This window comes from Caretta caretta, chromosome 13 (assembly GCF_965140235.1).
Source record: "Caretta caretta isolate rCarCar2 chromosome 13, rCarCar1.hap1, whole genome shotgun sequence".
In the NCBI taxonomy this organism is placed as follows: Eukaryota; Metazoa; Chordata; order Testudines; family Cheloniidae; genus Caretta; species Caretta caretta.
The window spans coordinates 36,379,297-36,395,226 of NC_134218.1; the positions used below are offsets into that span (position 1 = coordinate 36,379,297).

At 41.5% G+C, this 15,930-nt stretch overlaps 3 protein-coding genes across 3 annotated transcripts; all 3 read left to right on the forward strand.

Moving 5' to 3' along the window:
* Positions 1-742: 742 nt before the first annotated feature.
* LOC142068760 (olfactory receptor 10A4-like) lies at positions 743-1,711 on the forward strand. Its single transcript, XM_075118581.1, has one exon. It carries the CDS (start codon positions 743-745, stop codon positions 1,709-1,711), a length of 969 nt encoding a protein of 322 aa, XP_074974682.1.
* Positions 1,712-7,505: 5,794 nt separating this feature from the next.
* On the forward strand, positions 7,506-8,474 carry LOC142068761 (olfactory receptor 10A4-like). The gene has a single exon (XM_075118582.1). It carries the CDS (start codon positions 7,506-7,508, stop codon positions 8,472-8,474), a length of 969 nt encoding a protein of 322 aa, XP_074974683.1.
* Positions 8,475-14,269: 5,795 nt separating this feature from the next.
* Positions 14,270-15,238, forward strand: LOC142068762 (olfactory receptor 10A4-like). The gene has a single exon (XM_075118584.1). It carries the CDS (start codon positions 14,270-14,272, stop codon positions 15,236-15,238), a length of 969 nt encoding a protein of 322 aa, XP_074974685.1.
* The last annotated feature ends 692 nt before the right edge of the window (positions 15,239-15,930 follow it).

Sequence of the window (15,930 nt, forward strand, 5' to 3'; positions counted from 1 at the left end):
ACCCTAATTATCTCACTCCCCTGCCTTAAATAAGATTTACATATGGCAGGAATCCTTTGTCTTTCAGTGTGATTCCCACACCCCTCAGTGGAAAAATACTGGTGTTTTATCATGGAAACCAGTACCTTGTGACTTGAACACATGACCGTGCACTGTCAAAGCAGCCATAGGTCACAGGCAGTTTGTAGCTTCCCTGGAAAGCTTCTCAGGAAGGTGGGAGATTAGCATCTTTAAAGACCTATTGTTCTTCCTAATGGTCCATTGACTTGTTCCCAGCTAGCCAGCCGGAATGATTGCATTCTGTCTAGTGGGCATTCCCCAGGTACAAACACTTTTGCTAACTTTAGATACAGCAATGATACTTGCATACAGATAAGCTAATCATATTCAGTCGATCATAACCTCTCCAATGATACCTCATATAACCTATTTTGCATAAAATACATTAGGATTATGACACAATCATATCATATTATTACTATGAAAAATATGGGAAGCAGTGTCACAGTCATATCTCCAGGTGATCTACAAAGTCACAGCTTGATTGATATCAATACAGCTATACCAGTTTATACTCAATGATGATTGGGCCCAGTTACATCTTTATATCCAGAACTGCAGCAAGTTTTTGTCTGACGCGTCCCAACATGTAGGAAACCAGTATGAATTGTATGATTCACATGCACACATATGGTATTCTTCAGATTCAGCTCCAGTGTCTCTCTCTTTGTCACCCTTGCAGATGACATATTCTGAGAGAGAGCCTGATGAGAACCAGACCGTTTCTGAGGTGTTCATCTTGGTGGGGTTTTCGTACCTTACCAGACTCCAAATCCTTCTGTTTCTGGTGTTTCTGGTCATCTACCTGGTCACCCTGGTGGGGAACCTGCTCACTATCCTCCTTATAAAGCTAAACCCCTCACTTCATACCCCCATGTATTTCTTCCTGCTCAACTTGTCCTTCTTGGAAATCTGCTACACAAGCAGTGTGGTCCCTCAGCTGCTGGCTCACCTCCTGGTGGAGCAAAAGACCCTCTCCATTGCAGGCTGCGCTGCCCAGATGTACATCTTCACCATCATGGGCCTCACGGAATGCTGCCTTCTAGCAGCCATGGCGTATGATCGCTACATAGCTATATGCAACCCCCTGCACTACAGAACCATCATGAGTGGCCAGGTGTGCGCACAGCTTGTGGGTGCTTCATGGACCATTGGCATCTTGGTGGAAGTAGCTCAAACCACGTGGATCTTCAGCCTTCCCTTCTGTGGCTCCAACCGCATCCACCACTTCTTCTGCGACATCCCACCAGTGATAAAGAGGGCATGCACAGACACATCCAAAAACCAAATTGTGGTCTTGGCTCTGTCCGTGCTGTTTATCATGAGCCCTTTCCTGCTGATAATCCTGTCCTACATCTGCATTATCTCCACCATACTCAAACTGCCGTCGGTAGAGGGAAGGCGTAAAGCCTTCTCCACCTGCTCCTCCCACCTCATGGTGGTGACTTTGTTCTATGGAACAGCCCTTTTCACCTACCTGAGGCCCAAGTCTATCTCCACCCCGGAGGGTGATCAACTGATTTCCCTCATGTACACAGTTGTCACCCCAGTGTTGAACCCCATAATATACACTCTCAGGAACAAAGAGGTGAAGGGAGCCTTTAGAAAAACAATAGGGAAGAGCATCTCTTCACACAACCAGAGAAATTAAAGAACGAAAAGCAGAGTCAATCAAAATGGGGGGAATAAGGGAAATTCATAAACATTTTGTTGAATTTCTCCCGATGACCCTCACTTTTTTAATTGGAATTTTTCCATTTGAAAAACTTTGGCTTGTTCTAAACCTGTTGGGAAAATAGGAAGAGAAACTTTTCTTAAATGAAATAAATAAATAAATAAACTTTCTTCAAACTTTTGATAGCCAGAACCTTTTGACCAGATCTAAAGATCATTGAAAAATCAAATGATCATCTTTAATCAAAGTAGTGTCCTGATTTTACATCTTCAAAATTTGAAATGAGACAAAGCAAAAAAAAAAAAACAATTAACATAAAAAGCATTTCATAAAATGTTCATCTTGGTTAGTTGGAATTTAACAATTTTCACCAAAATTTTAATAGTTGAATAATTCCAACCAGCTCTATAGAAAAGTCAATTTAGGCTTCCCCTTTTCCTACTCTGGAAGTCCAGTGCAGCATTTTAGGTTTTGGGTCGGGTTGTGATTTTTCGGCTGTCGAATGCATTTCCCCAGTGCTCCCTCTGGCCTAATTTAAAATAACATTCCTCGGCACTTATGGCTTCCTATATAAGACACTGATCTATTTTTCAATGCCCAACCTGATCATATCACACAACAACTCTGGGAGATGGCTCTTGACTTCCATGGCATTTTTTACTAGCAGATCAGATTGTAAGATTATGGTGTTTATCATAGATTCATCAATTTTAAGGTAATAAGGGTCCATTTTGATTATCTAGTCTGATATCAGCAATTTCAAGGGATGTCCAACATTGCTTATTTTGCCTGGTACTGGAGCACGCCCTGTGGGGATGGGCATGCACTGTCCAGTCATGGATAGGAGCTCTAAGCCCAGAACTCTAAGAAGCAACTATTGAGCATGTGGAAACTGAGATTTTTTCAAATGCTCATAACTTGGCCAAGTCTGGGTGTTGTTTCCTGGAAGCAGCAAAAGGTGCATCCCTGAAACCAGGGTGATCCCCCCCCCCCATATTTAATTTTTCTGCTTCAATGCCTACCGGTGCTAGAGTGTCCGGAAAGAGAATTCTTCCTCTTTGTTAACACAGGGGAACCAATGTATTTTCCCGTAATCTCTTTCTTGGAAATGACTGAACCTTTTTTGGGGGGAACCCTTAAGAAAATTTTCTATTGAGGCAGACATCCAACACGAAAACTTTCAGCCCAAATGGTTAAAGTTTAGGACGTTATAAGGAATTAAAAATGGGGTCTTGTAAATGCAAAGTGTTGGGTAACATCATTTATAGGGTTTTCTCCCATTGCCACCCCTTGTCTGGAGTCTATCTAGATTTATAGATTCTAAGGCCAGACAGAACCACAGTGATAATCTAGTCTGACGTCCGGTATAACATGGGCCATAAAACTTCCTCAAAATAATTCCTAAAGCATAACTTTTAGTAAAAACATCCAGTCTTGACTGGATCCACCACATACCTCAATAATTTTTTGCAGTGGTTAATTGACCTCACCATTAAAAATGTACAATATATTTCCAGTCTGAATCAGCGCCAGGTCCTGAGCTTGTGTAAACTGACACAGTTCAACTGATTCCAGAGTAGCTAGGGCTATTTATGCCAACTCAGGATCTGGTTCTTTCAGTGGAACTACAATGATTTAAACCACCTGGAGATCTGTCCCATTGACTTCCACGGACCTGTGGTTGATTTACTCCCACTCGGGATCCAGTCTATTACACAGTTTCAGATCCATAATCTTTGCCTGTCATTCTGAAAGAAAGATGAGTCAAAAGTTCTTAACCCATCTGCCCTTCTGTCAAGGTTTCTTCCCCACTCTGAACTCTAGGGTACAGATGTGGGGACCTGCATGAAAACCTCCTAAACTTACTTTTACCAGCTTAGATTAAAACTTCCCCAAGGCACAAACTATTTTACCCTTTGCCCTTGGACTTCCACTGCCACCACCAAACTTTATCTGGGTTCCTGAGAAAACGTTGTCTGGAAACATCTTTCCCCCCAAAATCCTCCCAACTCTTGCACCCCACTTCCTGGGGAAGGTTTGGTAAAAATCCTCACCAATTTGCATAGGTGACCACAGACCCAAACCCTTGGATCTGAGAACAATGAAAAAATCATGCAGTTCTTGAAAAGAAACACTTTAATAGAAGAAACAGTAAAAAGAATCACCTCTGTAAAATCAGGATGGTAAATACCTTACAGAGTAACTAGAATCCCTCTAGGCAAAACCTTAAGTTACAAAAAGACACACAGACAGAAATATTCATTCTATTCAGCACAACTTAATTTTCTCAGCCATTTAAAGAAATCATAATCTAAAACATACCTAGCTGGATTACTTACTAAGTTCTAAGATTCCATTCCTGTTCTGTCCCTGGCAAAAGCATCACACAGACAGACACAGACCCTTTGTTTTTTTCCCTCCTCCCAGCTTTTGAAAGTATCTTGTCTCCTCATTGGTCATTTTGGTCAGGTGCCAGCGAGGTTATCCTAGCTTCTTAACCCTTTACAGGGGAGAGGATTTTTCCTCTGGCCAGGAGGGATTTTAGAGGTGTTTACCCTTCCCTTTATATTTATAACACCTTCCATGGCTCTTTGTCGCATGGGATTATTTACAATAGTGGAACTTTTAATGGCTAGTGATTCAGTCTCACTGGGTCAGAACATCGGAGGAATTCAGTGTTGCAGAGTTTTTTTATATCTGATTTTCAACTTCTGCTGGGATGGATTGCCCGACCTTTCTTTCTTTCTTTCTTTCTTTCTTTCTTTCTTTCTTTCTTTCTTTCTTTCTTTCTTAGCAATCACTATTTTTACCTTTACTCAGATGACACTAAAACAAAACACCGTTAGGCTGCAAGTGCAATGGTGCATGGCATTTTAAAAACATTTAACTCATACGGGTTGTAGTTATCTCAGAGAGAGTGAACAGTTATAAAGGACCAGAAGTCCAGCTGGTGTTAACCAGTGTAGCTCCATTGGAGTCAATGGGTCCATCTATAGCTCTGCTGGATTAAATGGGTCAGTTCCCCCCTTTTGTAAATGGATGCAGTTCCATTGAAATCAATGGGGCCAGATTCCTAGCTGCTGTAAACCAGACATAACCACAGTATAGTCAATACTGCCATTTCCAAAGATGGGTTGAATTATTTTAGTGCTATGGAGTTATGGTAATTTACATGAGCTAAATATCCTTCCTGTAATGCCTAATTTTGTCTATCTTGGTGTCTGAGATTCTTATTTCTTAACGCCACTATCCCATATTACACCTCATGGAAGATTCAAGATCACGGTTAATAGACATATGGAGAGACTGCCGAGACTTAAGACCTCGGATCACTACCCTTTCCTGCTTCTGCACGTGGGCACCAATGATACTGCCAAGAATGACTTTGAGCAGATCACTGCAGACTACGTGGCCCTGGGAAGAAGGATAAAGGAGTTTGAGGCGCAAGTGGTGTTCTCGTCCATCCTCCCCGTGGAAGGAAAAGGCCTGGGTAGAGACCGTCCAATCGTGGAAGTCAACGTGGAAGTCAATATTGAAGGTGGTAAGGATATGCAAAATACAATAATTGTTATTGCTCATTTTTATTTCAACTCTGTCATTTCACTGTCATGCCTTTTATTAAGAAGTTCCTTGTCAACAAATAACCTAGAAGTAAAACTTCTCTGGAAATCATCTCTTCATACATTGTAGGATCTTCCTTCTAAAATTCTTTGTAGCAAGGTGATTAGACAAAGATCCTCCACTGTTGTAAAGCAGTATAGCTCTTTTTATACCCATGGAGTTGTTAAGATTTACACCAGCAAAGGGATTGGCCCTAGCTCTTACTTTGAATATTGAGAGAAACCAATGCATTACAAATGTTGTGATGATAATGGCAGGAATGATTTAAGTTGTTCTCTAATATTTAAGGAAGAATAACTTTTAATAGTACACAAAAGTTCAAAGTTCCCCATTGTTTCCACCATTTATTGCACTTCTCATTATTTAAAGTGCTTCAATCATGTTGGGCTCAGCAGCATCAGTTTACTCATGTGAGTAGTCCTCACGTATGTGAATTGTAATTGCAGTGGGAATACTTGCATTCGTATCACAATTCTCATGATTAAGATCTGAATGAGATCAGAATTTGCCCTAATTTGAGAAATCTTATTTGATAAACGTGGCTGTAGAAAGAAAGAAAGAAAGAAAGAAAGAAAGAAAGAAAGAAAGAAAGAAAGAAAATCCCTTTTTGAATTATCGTGTAGACAGAAAAGAAATGTGTTCGAAGAGGAAGAACAGAACCCCTGATATTAGAAACTGGTATTCCTCCATTGCTGGTATAAACTGATGTAGCTCCTTTAGAGTAAATTTATCAGATCCCCATGTGTTGTAAATCAGTTGTATTTCCACTGGTGTCAAAGTGGTCATTGTGATGGGTTGCTCCCCCGCCCCTGAGGTGCCACCTGATGTACTGGGGTAACACTCAGCCCACCTGTTCCACAAGCCTGGGGTTCCTTACATTGTCCTGCTGAGCCAGGCCGACACCCTCCTCCAGCACAAATGAAGGCAGGGACACATCCAGCTGTGGAAAGAAACAGACACTGAAATCACAACTGCATGGGAAGGCTTCAGCTAGGGAATTGCCCAGGACTAGAGTTGGTGGAATCTCCGTCCTTAGAGGTTTTTAAGGCCTGGTTTGACAAAGTCCTGGCTGTGATGATTTAGTTGGTGTTGGTCCTCCTGAGGTCTCTTCCAACCCCCGTCTTCTATGATTCTATGATTAGCCAGCAAATAAAACAAAAACACAATATAAGCTTAATATACTAAAGAAACTCGTTACAAATAGTAATTTCTCACCCTAAATGTTCATTTAGGCAGATTTCAGAAGTTCTTGAAAGCAAGCTGCTCTTGCTTGCAGTTAAAACTCCAGGTATTTCTTTCACAGGTCAGACACCTTTTCAACCTGGGCTCAACCCTTATCCCCCCCTTTATCTTTGTTCCTTATATGTTTCCAGCAGTCATCCTGGGCGGGGATTCAGTGAAGAATGAACCCTAATTATCTCACTCCCCTGCCTTAAATAAGATTTACATATGGCAGGAATCCTTTGTCTTTCAGTGTGATTCCCACACCCCTCAGTGGAAAAATACTGGTGTTTTATCATGGAAACCAGTACCTTGTGACTTGAACACATGACCGTGCACTGTCAAAGCAGCCATAGGTCACAGGCAGTTTGTAGCTTCCCTGGAAAGCTTCTCAGGAAGGTGGGAGATTAGCATCTTTAAAGACCTATTGTTCTTCCTAATGGTCCATTGACTTGTTCCCAGCTAGCCAGCCGGAATGATTGCATTCTGTCTAGTGGGCATTCCCCAGGTACAAACACTTTTGCTAACTTTAGATACAGCAATGATACTTGCATACAGATAAGCTAATCATATTCAGTCGATCATAACCTCTCCAATGATACCTCATATAACCTATTTTGCATAAAATACATTAGGATTATGACACAATCATATCATATTATTACTATGAAAAATATGGGAAGCAGTGTCACAGTCATATCTCCAGGTGATCTACAAAGTCACAGCTTGATTGATATCAATACAGCTATACCAGTTTATACTCAATGATGATTGGGCCCAGTTACATCTTTATATCCAGAACTGCAGCAAGTTTTTGTCTGACGCGTCCCAACATGTAGGAAACCAGTATGAATTGTATGATTCACATGCACACATATGGTATTCTTCAGATTCAGCTCCAGTGTCTCTCTCTTTGTCACCCTTGCAGATGACATATTCTGAGAGAGAGCCTGATGAGAACCAGACCGTTTCTGAGGTGTTCATCTTGGTGGGGTTTTCGTACCTTACCAGACTCCAAATCCTTCTGTTTCTGGTGTTTCTGGTCATCTACCTGGTCACCCTGGTGGGGAACCTGCTCACTATCCTCCTTATAAAGCTAAACCCCTCACTTCATACCCCCATGTATTTCTTCCTGCTCAACTTGTCCTTCTTGGAAATCTGCTACACAAGCAGTGTGGTCCCTCAGCTGCTGGCTCACCTCCTGGTGGAGCAAAAGACCCTCTCCATTGCAGGCTGCGCTGCCCAGATGTACATCTTCACCATCATGGGCCTCACGGAATGCTGCCTTCTAGCAGCCATGGCGTATGATCGCTACATAGCTATATGCAACCCCCTGCACTACAGAACCATCATGAGTGGCCAGGTGTGCGCACAGCTTGTGGGTGCTTCATGGACCATTGGCATCTTGGTGGAAGTAGCTCAAACCACGTGGATCTTCAGCCTTCCCTTCTGTGGCTCCAACCGCATCCACCACTTCTTCTGCGACATCCCACCAGTGATAAAGAGGGCATGCACAGACACATCCAAAAACCAAATTGTGGTCTTGGCTCTGTCCGTGCTGTTTATCATGAGCCCTTTCCTGCTGATAATCCTGTCCTACATCTGCATTATCTCCACCATACTCAAACTGCCGTCGGTAGAGGGAAGGCGTAAAGCCTTCTCCACCTGCTCCTCCCACCTCATGGTGGTGACTTTGTTCTATGGAACAGCCCTTTTCACCTACCTGAGGCCCAAGTCTATCTCCACCCCGGAGGGTGATCAACTGATTTCCCTCATGTACACAGTTGTCACCCCAGTGTTGAACCCCATAATATACACTCTCAGGAACAAAGAGGTGAAGGGAGCCTTTAGAAAAACAATAGGGAAGAGCATCTCTTCACACAACCAGAGAAATTAAAGAACGAAAAGCAGAGTCAATCAAAATGGGGGGAATAAGGGAAATTCATAAACATTTTGTTGAATTTCTCCCGATGACCCTCACTTTTTTAATTGGAATTTTTCCATTTGAAAAACTTTGGCTTGTTCTAAACCTGTTGGGAAAATAGGAAGAGAAACTTTTCTTAAATGAAATAAATAAATAAATAAACTTTCTTCAAACTTTTGATAGCCAGAACCTTTTGACCAGATCTAAAGATCATTGAAAAATCAAATGATCATCTTTAATCAAAGTAGTGTCCTGATTTTACATCTTCAAAATTTGAAATGAGACAAAGCAAAAAAAAAAAACAATTAACATAAAAAGCATTTCATAAAATGTTCATCTTGGTTAGTTGGAATTTAACAATTTTCACCAAAATTTTAATAGTTGAATAATTCCAACCAGCTCTATAGAAAAGTCAATTTAGGCTTCCCCTTTTCCTACTCTGGAAGTCCAGTGCAGCATTTTAGGTTTTGGGTCGGGTTGTGATTTTTCGGCTGTCGAATGCATTTCCCCAGTGCTCCCTCTGGCCTAATTTAAAATAACATTCCTCGGCACTTATGGCTTCCTATATAAGACACTGATCTATTTTTCAATGCCCAACCTGATCATATCACACAACAACTCTGGGAGATGGCTCTTGACTTCCATGGCATTTTTTACTAGCAGATCAGATTGTAAGATTATGGTGTTTATCATAGATTCATCAATTTTAAGGTAATAAGGGTCCATTTTGATTATCTAGTCTGATATCAGCAATTTCAAGGGATGTCCAACATTGCTTATTTTGCCTGGTACTGGAGCACGCCCTGTGGGGATGGGCATGCACTGTCCAGTCATGGATAGGAGCTCTAAGCCCAGAACTCTAAGAAGCAACTATTGAGCATGTGGAAACTGAGATTTTTTCAAATGCTCATAACTTGGCCAAGTCTGGGTGTTGTTTCCTGGAAGCAGCAAAAGGTGCATCCCTGAAACCAGGGTGATCCCCCCCCCCCCATATTTAATTTTTCTGCTTCAATGCCTACCGGTGCTAGAGTGTCCGGAAAGAGAATTCTTCCTCTTTGTTAACACAGGGGAACCAATGTATTTTCCCGTAATCTCTTTCTTGGAAATGACTGAACCTTTTTTGGGGGGAACCCTTAAGAAAATTTTCTATTGAGGCAGACATCCAACACGAAAACTTTCAGCCCAAATGGTTAAAGTTTTAGGACGTTATAAGGAATTAAAAATGGGGTCTTGTAAATGCAAAGTGTTGGGTAACATCATTTATAGGGTTTTCTCCCATTGCCACCCCTTGTCTGGAGTCTATCTAGATTCATAGATTCTAAGGCCAGACAGAACCACAGTGATAATCTAGTCTGACGTCCGGTATAACATGGGCCATAAAACTTCCTCAAAATAATTCCTAAAGCATAACTTTTAGTAAAAACATCCAGTCTTGACTGGATCCACCACATACCTCAATAATTTTTTGCAGTGGTTAATTGACCTCACCATTAAAAATGTACAATATATTTCCAGTCTGAATCAGCGCCAGGTCCTGAGCTTGTGTAAACTGACACAGTTCAACTGATTCCAGAGTAGCTAGGGCTATTTATGCCAACTCAGGATCTGGTTCTTTCAGTGGAACTACAATGATTTAAACCACCTGGAGATCTGTCCCATTGACTTCCACGGACCTGTGGTTGATTTACTCCCACTCGGGATCCAGTCTATTACACAGTTTCAGATCCATAATCTTTGCCTGTCATTCTGAAAGAAAGATGAGTCAAAAGTTCTTAACCCATCTGCCCTTCTGTCAAGGTTTCTTCCCCACTCTGAACTCTAGGGTACAGATGTGGGGACCTGCATGAAAACCTCCTAAACTTACTTTTACCAGCTTAGATTAAAACTTCCCCAAGGCACAAACTATTTTACCCTTTGCCCTTGGACTTCCACTGCCACCACCAAACTTTATCTGGGTTCCTGAGAAAACGTTGTCTGGAAACATCTTTCCCCCCAAAATCCTCCCAACTCTTGCACCCCACTTCCTGGGGAAGGTTTGGTAAAAATCCTCACCAATTTGCATAGGTGACCACAGACCCAAACCCTTGGATCTGAGAACAATGAAAAAATCATGCAGTTCTTGAAAAGAAACACTTTAATAGAAGAAACAGTAAAAAGAATCACCTCTGTAAAATCAGGATGGTAAATACCTTACAGAGTAACTAGAATCCCTCTAGGCAAAACCTTAAGTTACAAAAAGACACACAGACAGAAATATTCATTCTATTCAGCACAACTTAATTTTCTCAGCCATTTAAAGAAATCATAATCTAAAACATACCTAGCTGGATTACTTACTAAGTTCTAAGATTCCATTCCTGTTCTGTCCCTGGCAAAAGCATCACACAGACAGACACAGACCCTTTGTTTTTTTCCCTCCTCCCAGCTTTTGAAAGTATCTTGTCTCCTCATTGGTCATTTTGGTCAGGTGCCAGCGAGGTTATCCTAGCTTCTTAACCCTTTACAGGGGAGAGGATTTTTCCTCTGGCCAGGAGGGATTTTAGAGGTGTTTACCCTTCCCTTTATATTTATAACACCTTCCATGGCTCTTTGTCGCATGGGATTATTTACAATAGTGGAACTTTTAATGGCTAGTGATTCAGTCTCACTGGGTCAGAACATCGGAGGAATTCAGTGTTGCAGAGTTTTTTTATATCTGATTTTCAACTTCTGCTGGGATGGATTGCCCGACCTTTCTTTCTTTCTTTCTTTCTTTCTTTCTTTCTTTCTTTCTTTCTTTCTTTCTTTCTTTCTTTCTTAGCAATCACTATTTTTACCTTTACTCAGATGACACTAAAACAAAACACCGTTAGGCTGCAAGTGCAATGGTGCATGGCATTTTAAAAACATTTAACTCATACGGGTTGTAGTTATCTCAGAGAGAGTGAACAGTTATAAAGGACCAGAAGTCCAGCTGGTGTTAACCAGTGTAGCTCCATTGGAGTCAATGGGTCCATCTATAGCTCTGCTGGATTAAATGGGTCAGTTCCCCCCTTTTGTAAATGGATGCAGTTCCATTGAAATCAATGGGGCCAGATTCCTAGCTGCTGTAAACCAGACATAACCACAGTATAGTCAATTCTGCCATTTCCAAAGATGGGTTGAATTATTTTAGTGCTATGGAGTTATGGTAATTTACATGAGCTAAATATCCTTCCTGTAATGCCTAATTTTGTCTATCTTGGTGTCTGAGATTCTTATTTCTTAACGCCACTATCCCATATTACACCTCATGGAAGATTCAAGATCACGGTTAATAGACATATGGAGAGACTGCCGAGACTTAAGACCTCGGATCACTACCCTTTCCTGCTTCTGCACGTGGGCACCAATGATACTGCCAAGAATGACTTTGAGCAGATCACTGCAGACTACGTGGCCCTGGGAAGAAGGATAAAGGAGTTTGAGGCGCAAGTGGTGTTCTCGTCCATCCTCCCCGTGGAAGGAAAAGGCCTGGGTAGAGACCGTCCAATCGTGGAAGTCAACGTGGAAGTCAATATTGAAGGTGGTAAGGATATGCAAAATACAATAATTGTTATTGCTCATTTTTATTTCAACTCTGTCATTTCACTGTCATGCCTTTTATTAAGAAGTTCCTTGTCAACAAATAACCTAGAAGTAAAACTTCTCTGGAAATCATCTCTTCATACATTGTAGGATCTTCCTTCTAAAATTCTTTGTAGCAAGGTGATTAGACAAAGATCCTCCACTGTTGTAAAGCAGTATAGCTCTTTTTATACCCATGGAGTTGTTAAGATTTACACCAGCAAAGGGATTGGCCCTAGCTCTTACTTTGAATATTGAGAGAAACCAATGCATTACAAATGTTGTGATGATAATGGCAGGAATGATTTAAGTTGTTCTCTAATATTTAAGGAAGAATAACTTTTAATAGTACACAAAAGTTCAAAGTTCCCCATTGTTTCCACCATTTATTGCACTTCTCATTATTTAAAGTGCTTCAATCATGTTGGGCTCAGCAGCATCAGTTTACTCATGTGAGTAGTCCTCACGTATGTGAATTGTAATTGCAGTGGGAATACTTGCATTCGTATCACAATTCTCATGATTAAGATCTGAATGAGATCAGAATTTGCCCTAATTTGAGAAATCTTATTTGATAAACGTGGCTGTAGAAAGAAAGAAAGAAAGAAAGAAAGAAAGAAAGAAAGAAAGAAAATCCCTTTTTGAATTATCGTGTAGACAGAAAAGAAATGTGTTCGAAGAGGAAGAACAGAACCCCTGATATTAGAAACTGGTATTCCTCCATTGCTGGTATAAACTGATGTAGCTCCTTTAGAGTAAATTTATCAGATCCCCATGTGTTGTAAATCAGTTGTATTTCCACTGGTGTCAAAGTGGTCATTGTGATGGGTTGCTCCCCCGCCCCTGAGGTGCCACCTGATGTACTGGGGTAACACTCAGCCCACCTGTTCCACAAGCCTGGGGTTCCTTACATTGTCCTGCTGAGCCAGGCCGACACCCTCCTCCAGCACAAATGAAGGCAGGGACACATCCAGCTGTGGAAAGAAACAGACACTGAAATCACAACTGCATGGGAAGGCTTCAGCTAGGGAATTGCCCAGGACTAGAGTTGGTGGAATCTCCGTCCTTAGAGGTTTTTAAGGCCTGGTTTGACAAAGTCCTGGCTGTGATGATTTAGTTGGTGTTGGTCCTCCTGAGGTCTCTTCCAACCCCCGTCTTCTATGATTCTATGATTAGCCAGCAAATAAAACAAAAACACAATATAAGCTTAATATACTAAAGAAACTCGTTACAAATAGTAATTTCTCACCCTAAATGTTCATTTAGGCAGATTTCAGAAGTTCTTGAAAGCAAGCTGCTCTTGCTTGCAGTTAAAACTCCAGGTATTTCTTTCACAGGTCAGACACCTTTTCAACCTGGGCTCAACCCTTATCCCCCCCTTTATCTTTGTTCCTTATATGTTTCCAGCAGTCATCCTGGGCGGGGATTCAGTGAAGAATGAACCCTAATTATCTCACTCCCCTGCCTTAAATAAGATTTACATATGGCAGGAATCCTTTGTCTTTCAGTGTGATTCCCACACCCCTCAGTGGAAAAATACTGGTGTTTTATCATGGAAACCAGTACCTTGTGACTTGAACACATGACCGTGCACTGTCAAAGCAGCCATAGGTCACAGGCAGTTTGTAGCTTCCCTGGAAAGCTTCTCAGGAAGGTGGGAGATTAGCATCTTTAAAGACCTATTGTTCTTCCTAATGGTCCATTGACTTGTTCCCAGCTAGCCAGCCGGAATGATTGCATTCTGTCTAGTGGGCATTCCCCAGGTACAAACACTTTTGCTAACTTTAGATACAGCAATGATACTTGCATACAGATAAGCTAATCATATTCAGTCGATCATAACCTCTCCAATGATACCTCATATAACCTATTTTGCATAAAATACATTAGGATTATGACACAATCATATCATATTATTACTATGAAAAATATGGGAAGCAGTGTCACAGTCATATCTCCAGGTGATCTACAAAGTCACAGCTTGATTGATATCAATACAGCTATACCAGTTTATACTCAATGATGATTGGGCCCAGTTACATCTTTATATCCAGAACTGCAGCAAGTTTTTGTCTGACGCGTCCCAACATGTAGGAAACCAGTATGAATTGTATGATTCACATGCACACATATGGTATTCTTCAGATTCAGCTCCAGTGTCTCTCTCTTTGTCACCCTTGCAGATGACATATTCTGAGAGAGAGCCTGATGAGAACCAGACCATTTCTGAGGTGTTCATCTTGGTGGGGTTGTCGTACCTTACCAGACTCCAAATCCTTCTGTTTCTGGTGTTTCTGGTCATCTACCTGGTCACCCTGGTGGGGAACCTGCTCATTATCCTCCTTATAAAGCTAAACCCCTCACTTCATACCCCCATGTATTTCTTCCTGCTCAACTTGTCCTTCTTGGAAATCTGCTACACAAGCAGTGTGGTCCCTCAGCTGCTGGCTCACCTCCTGGTGGAGCAAAAGACCCTCTCCATTGCAGGCTGCGCTGCCCAGATGTACATCTTCACCATCATGGGCCTCACGGAATGCTGCCTTCTAGCAGCCATGGCGTATGATCGCTACATAGCTATATGCAACCCCCTGCACTACAGAACCATCATGAGTGGCCAGGTGTGCGCACAGCTTGTGGGTGCTTCATGGACCATTGGCATCTTGGTGGAAGTAGCTCAAACCACGTGGATCTTCAGCCTTCCCTTCTGTGGCTCCAACCGCATCCACCACTTCTTCTGCGACATCCCACCAGTGATAAAGAGGGCATGCACAGACACATCCAAAAACCAAATTGTGGTCTTGGCTCTGTCCGTGCTGTTTATCATGAGCCCTTTCCTGCTGATAATCCTGTCCTACATCTGCATTATCTCCACCATACTCAAACTGCCGTCGGTAGAGGGAAGGCGTAAAGCCTTCTCCACCTGCTCCTCCCACCTCATGGTGGTGACTTTGTTCTATGGAACAGCCCTTTTCACCTACCTGAGGCCCAAGTCTATCTCCACCCCGGAGGGTGATCAACTGATTTCCCTCATGTACACAGTTGTCACCCCAGTGTTGAACCCCATAATATACACTCTCAGGAACAAAGAGGTGAAGGGAGCCTTTAGAAAAACAATAGGGAAGAGCATCTCTTCACACAACCAGAGAAATTAAAGAACGAAAAGCAGAGTCAATCAAAATGGGGGGAATAAGGGAAATTCATAAACATTTTGTTGAATTTCTCCCGATGACCCTCACTTTTTTAATTGGAATTTTTCCATTTGAAAAACTTTGGCTTGTTCTAAACCTGTTGGGAAAATAGGAAGAGAAACTTTTCTTAAATGAAATAAATAAATAAATAAACTTTCTTCAAACTTTTGATAGCCAGAACCTTTTGACCAGATCTAAAGATCATTGAAAAATCAAATGATCATCTTTAATCAAAGTAGTGTCCTGATTTTACATCTTCAAAATTTGAAATGAGACAAAGCAAAAAAAAAAACATTTAACATAAAAAGCATTTCATAAAATGTTCATCTTGGTTAGTTGGAATTTAACAATTTTCACCAAAATTTTAATAGTTGAATAATTCCAACCAGCTCTATAGAAAAGTCAATTTAGGCTTCCCCTTTTCCTACTCTGGAAGTCCAGTGCAGCATTTTAGGTTTTGGGTCGGGTTGTGATTTTTCGGCTGTCGAATGCATTTCCCCAGTGCTCCCTTTGGCCTAATTTAAAATAACATTCCTCGGCACTTATGGCTTCCTATATAAGACACTGATCTATTTTTCAATGCCCAACCTGATCATATCACACAACAACTCTGGGAGATGGCTCTTGACTTCCATGGCATTTTTTACTAGCAGATC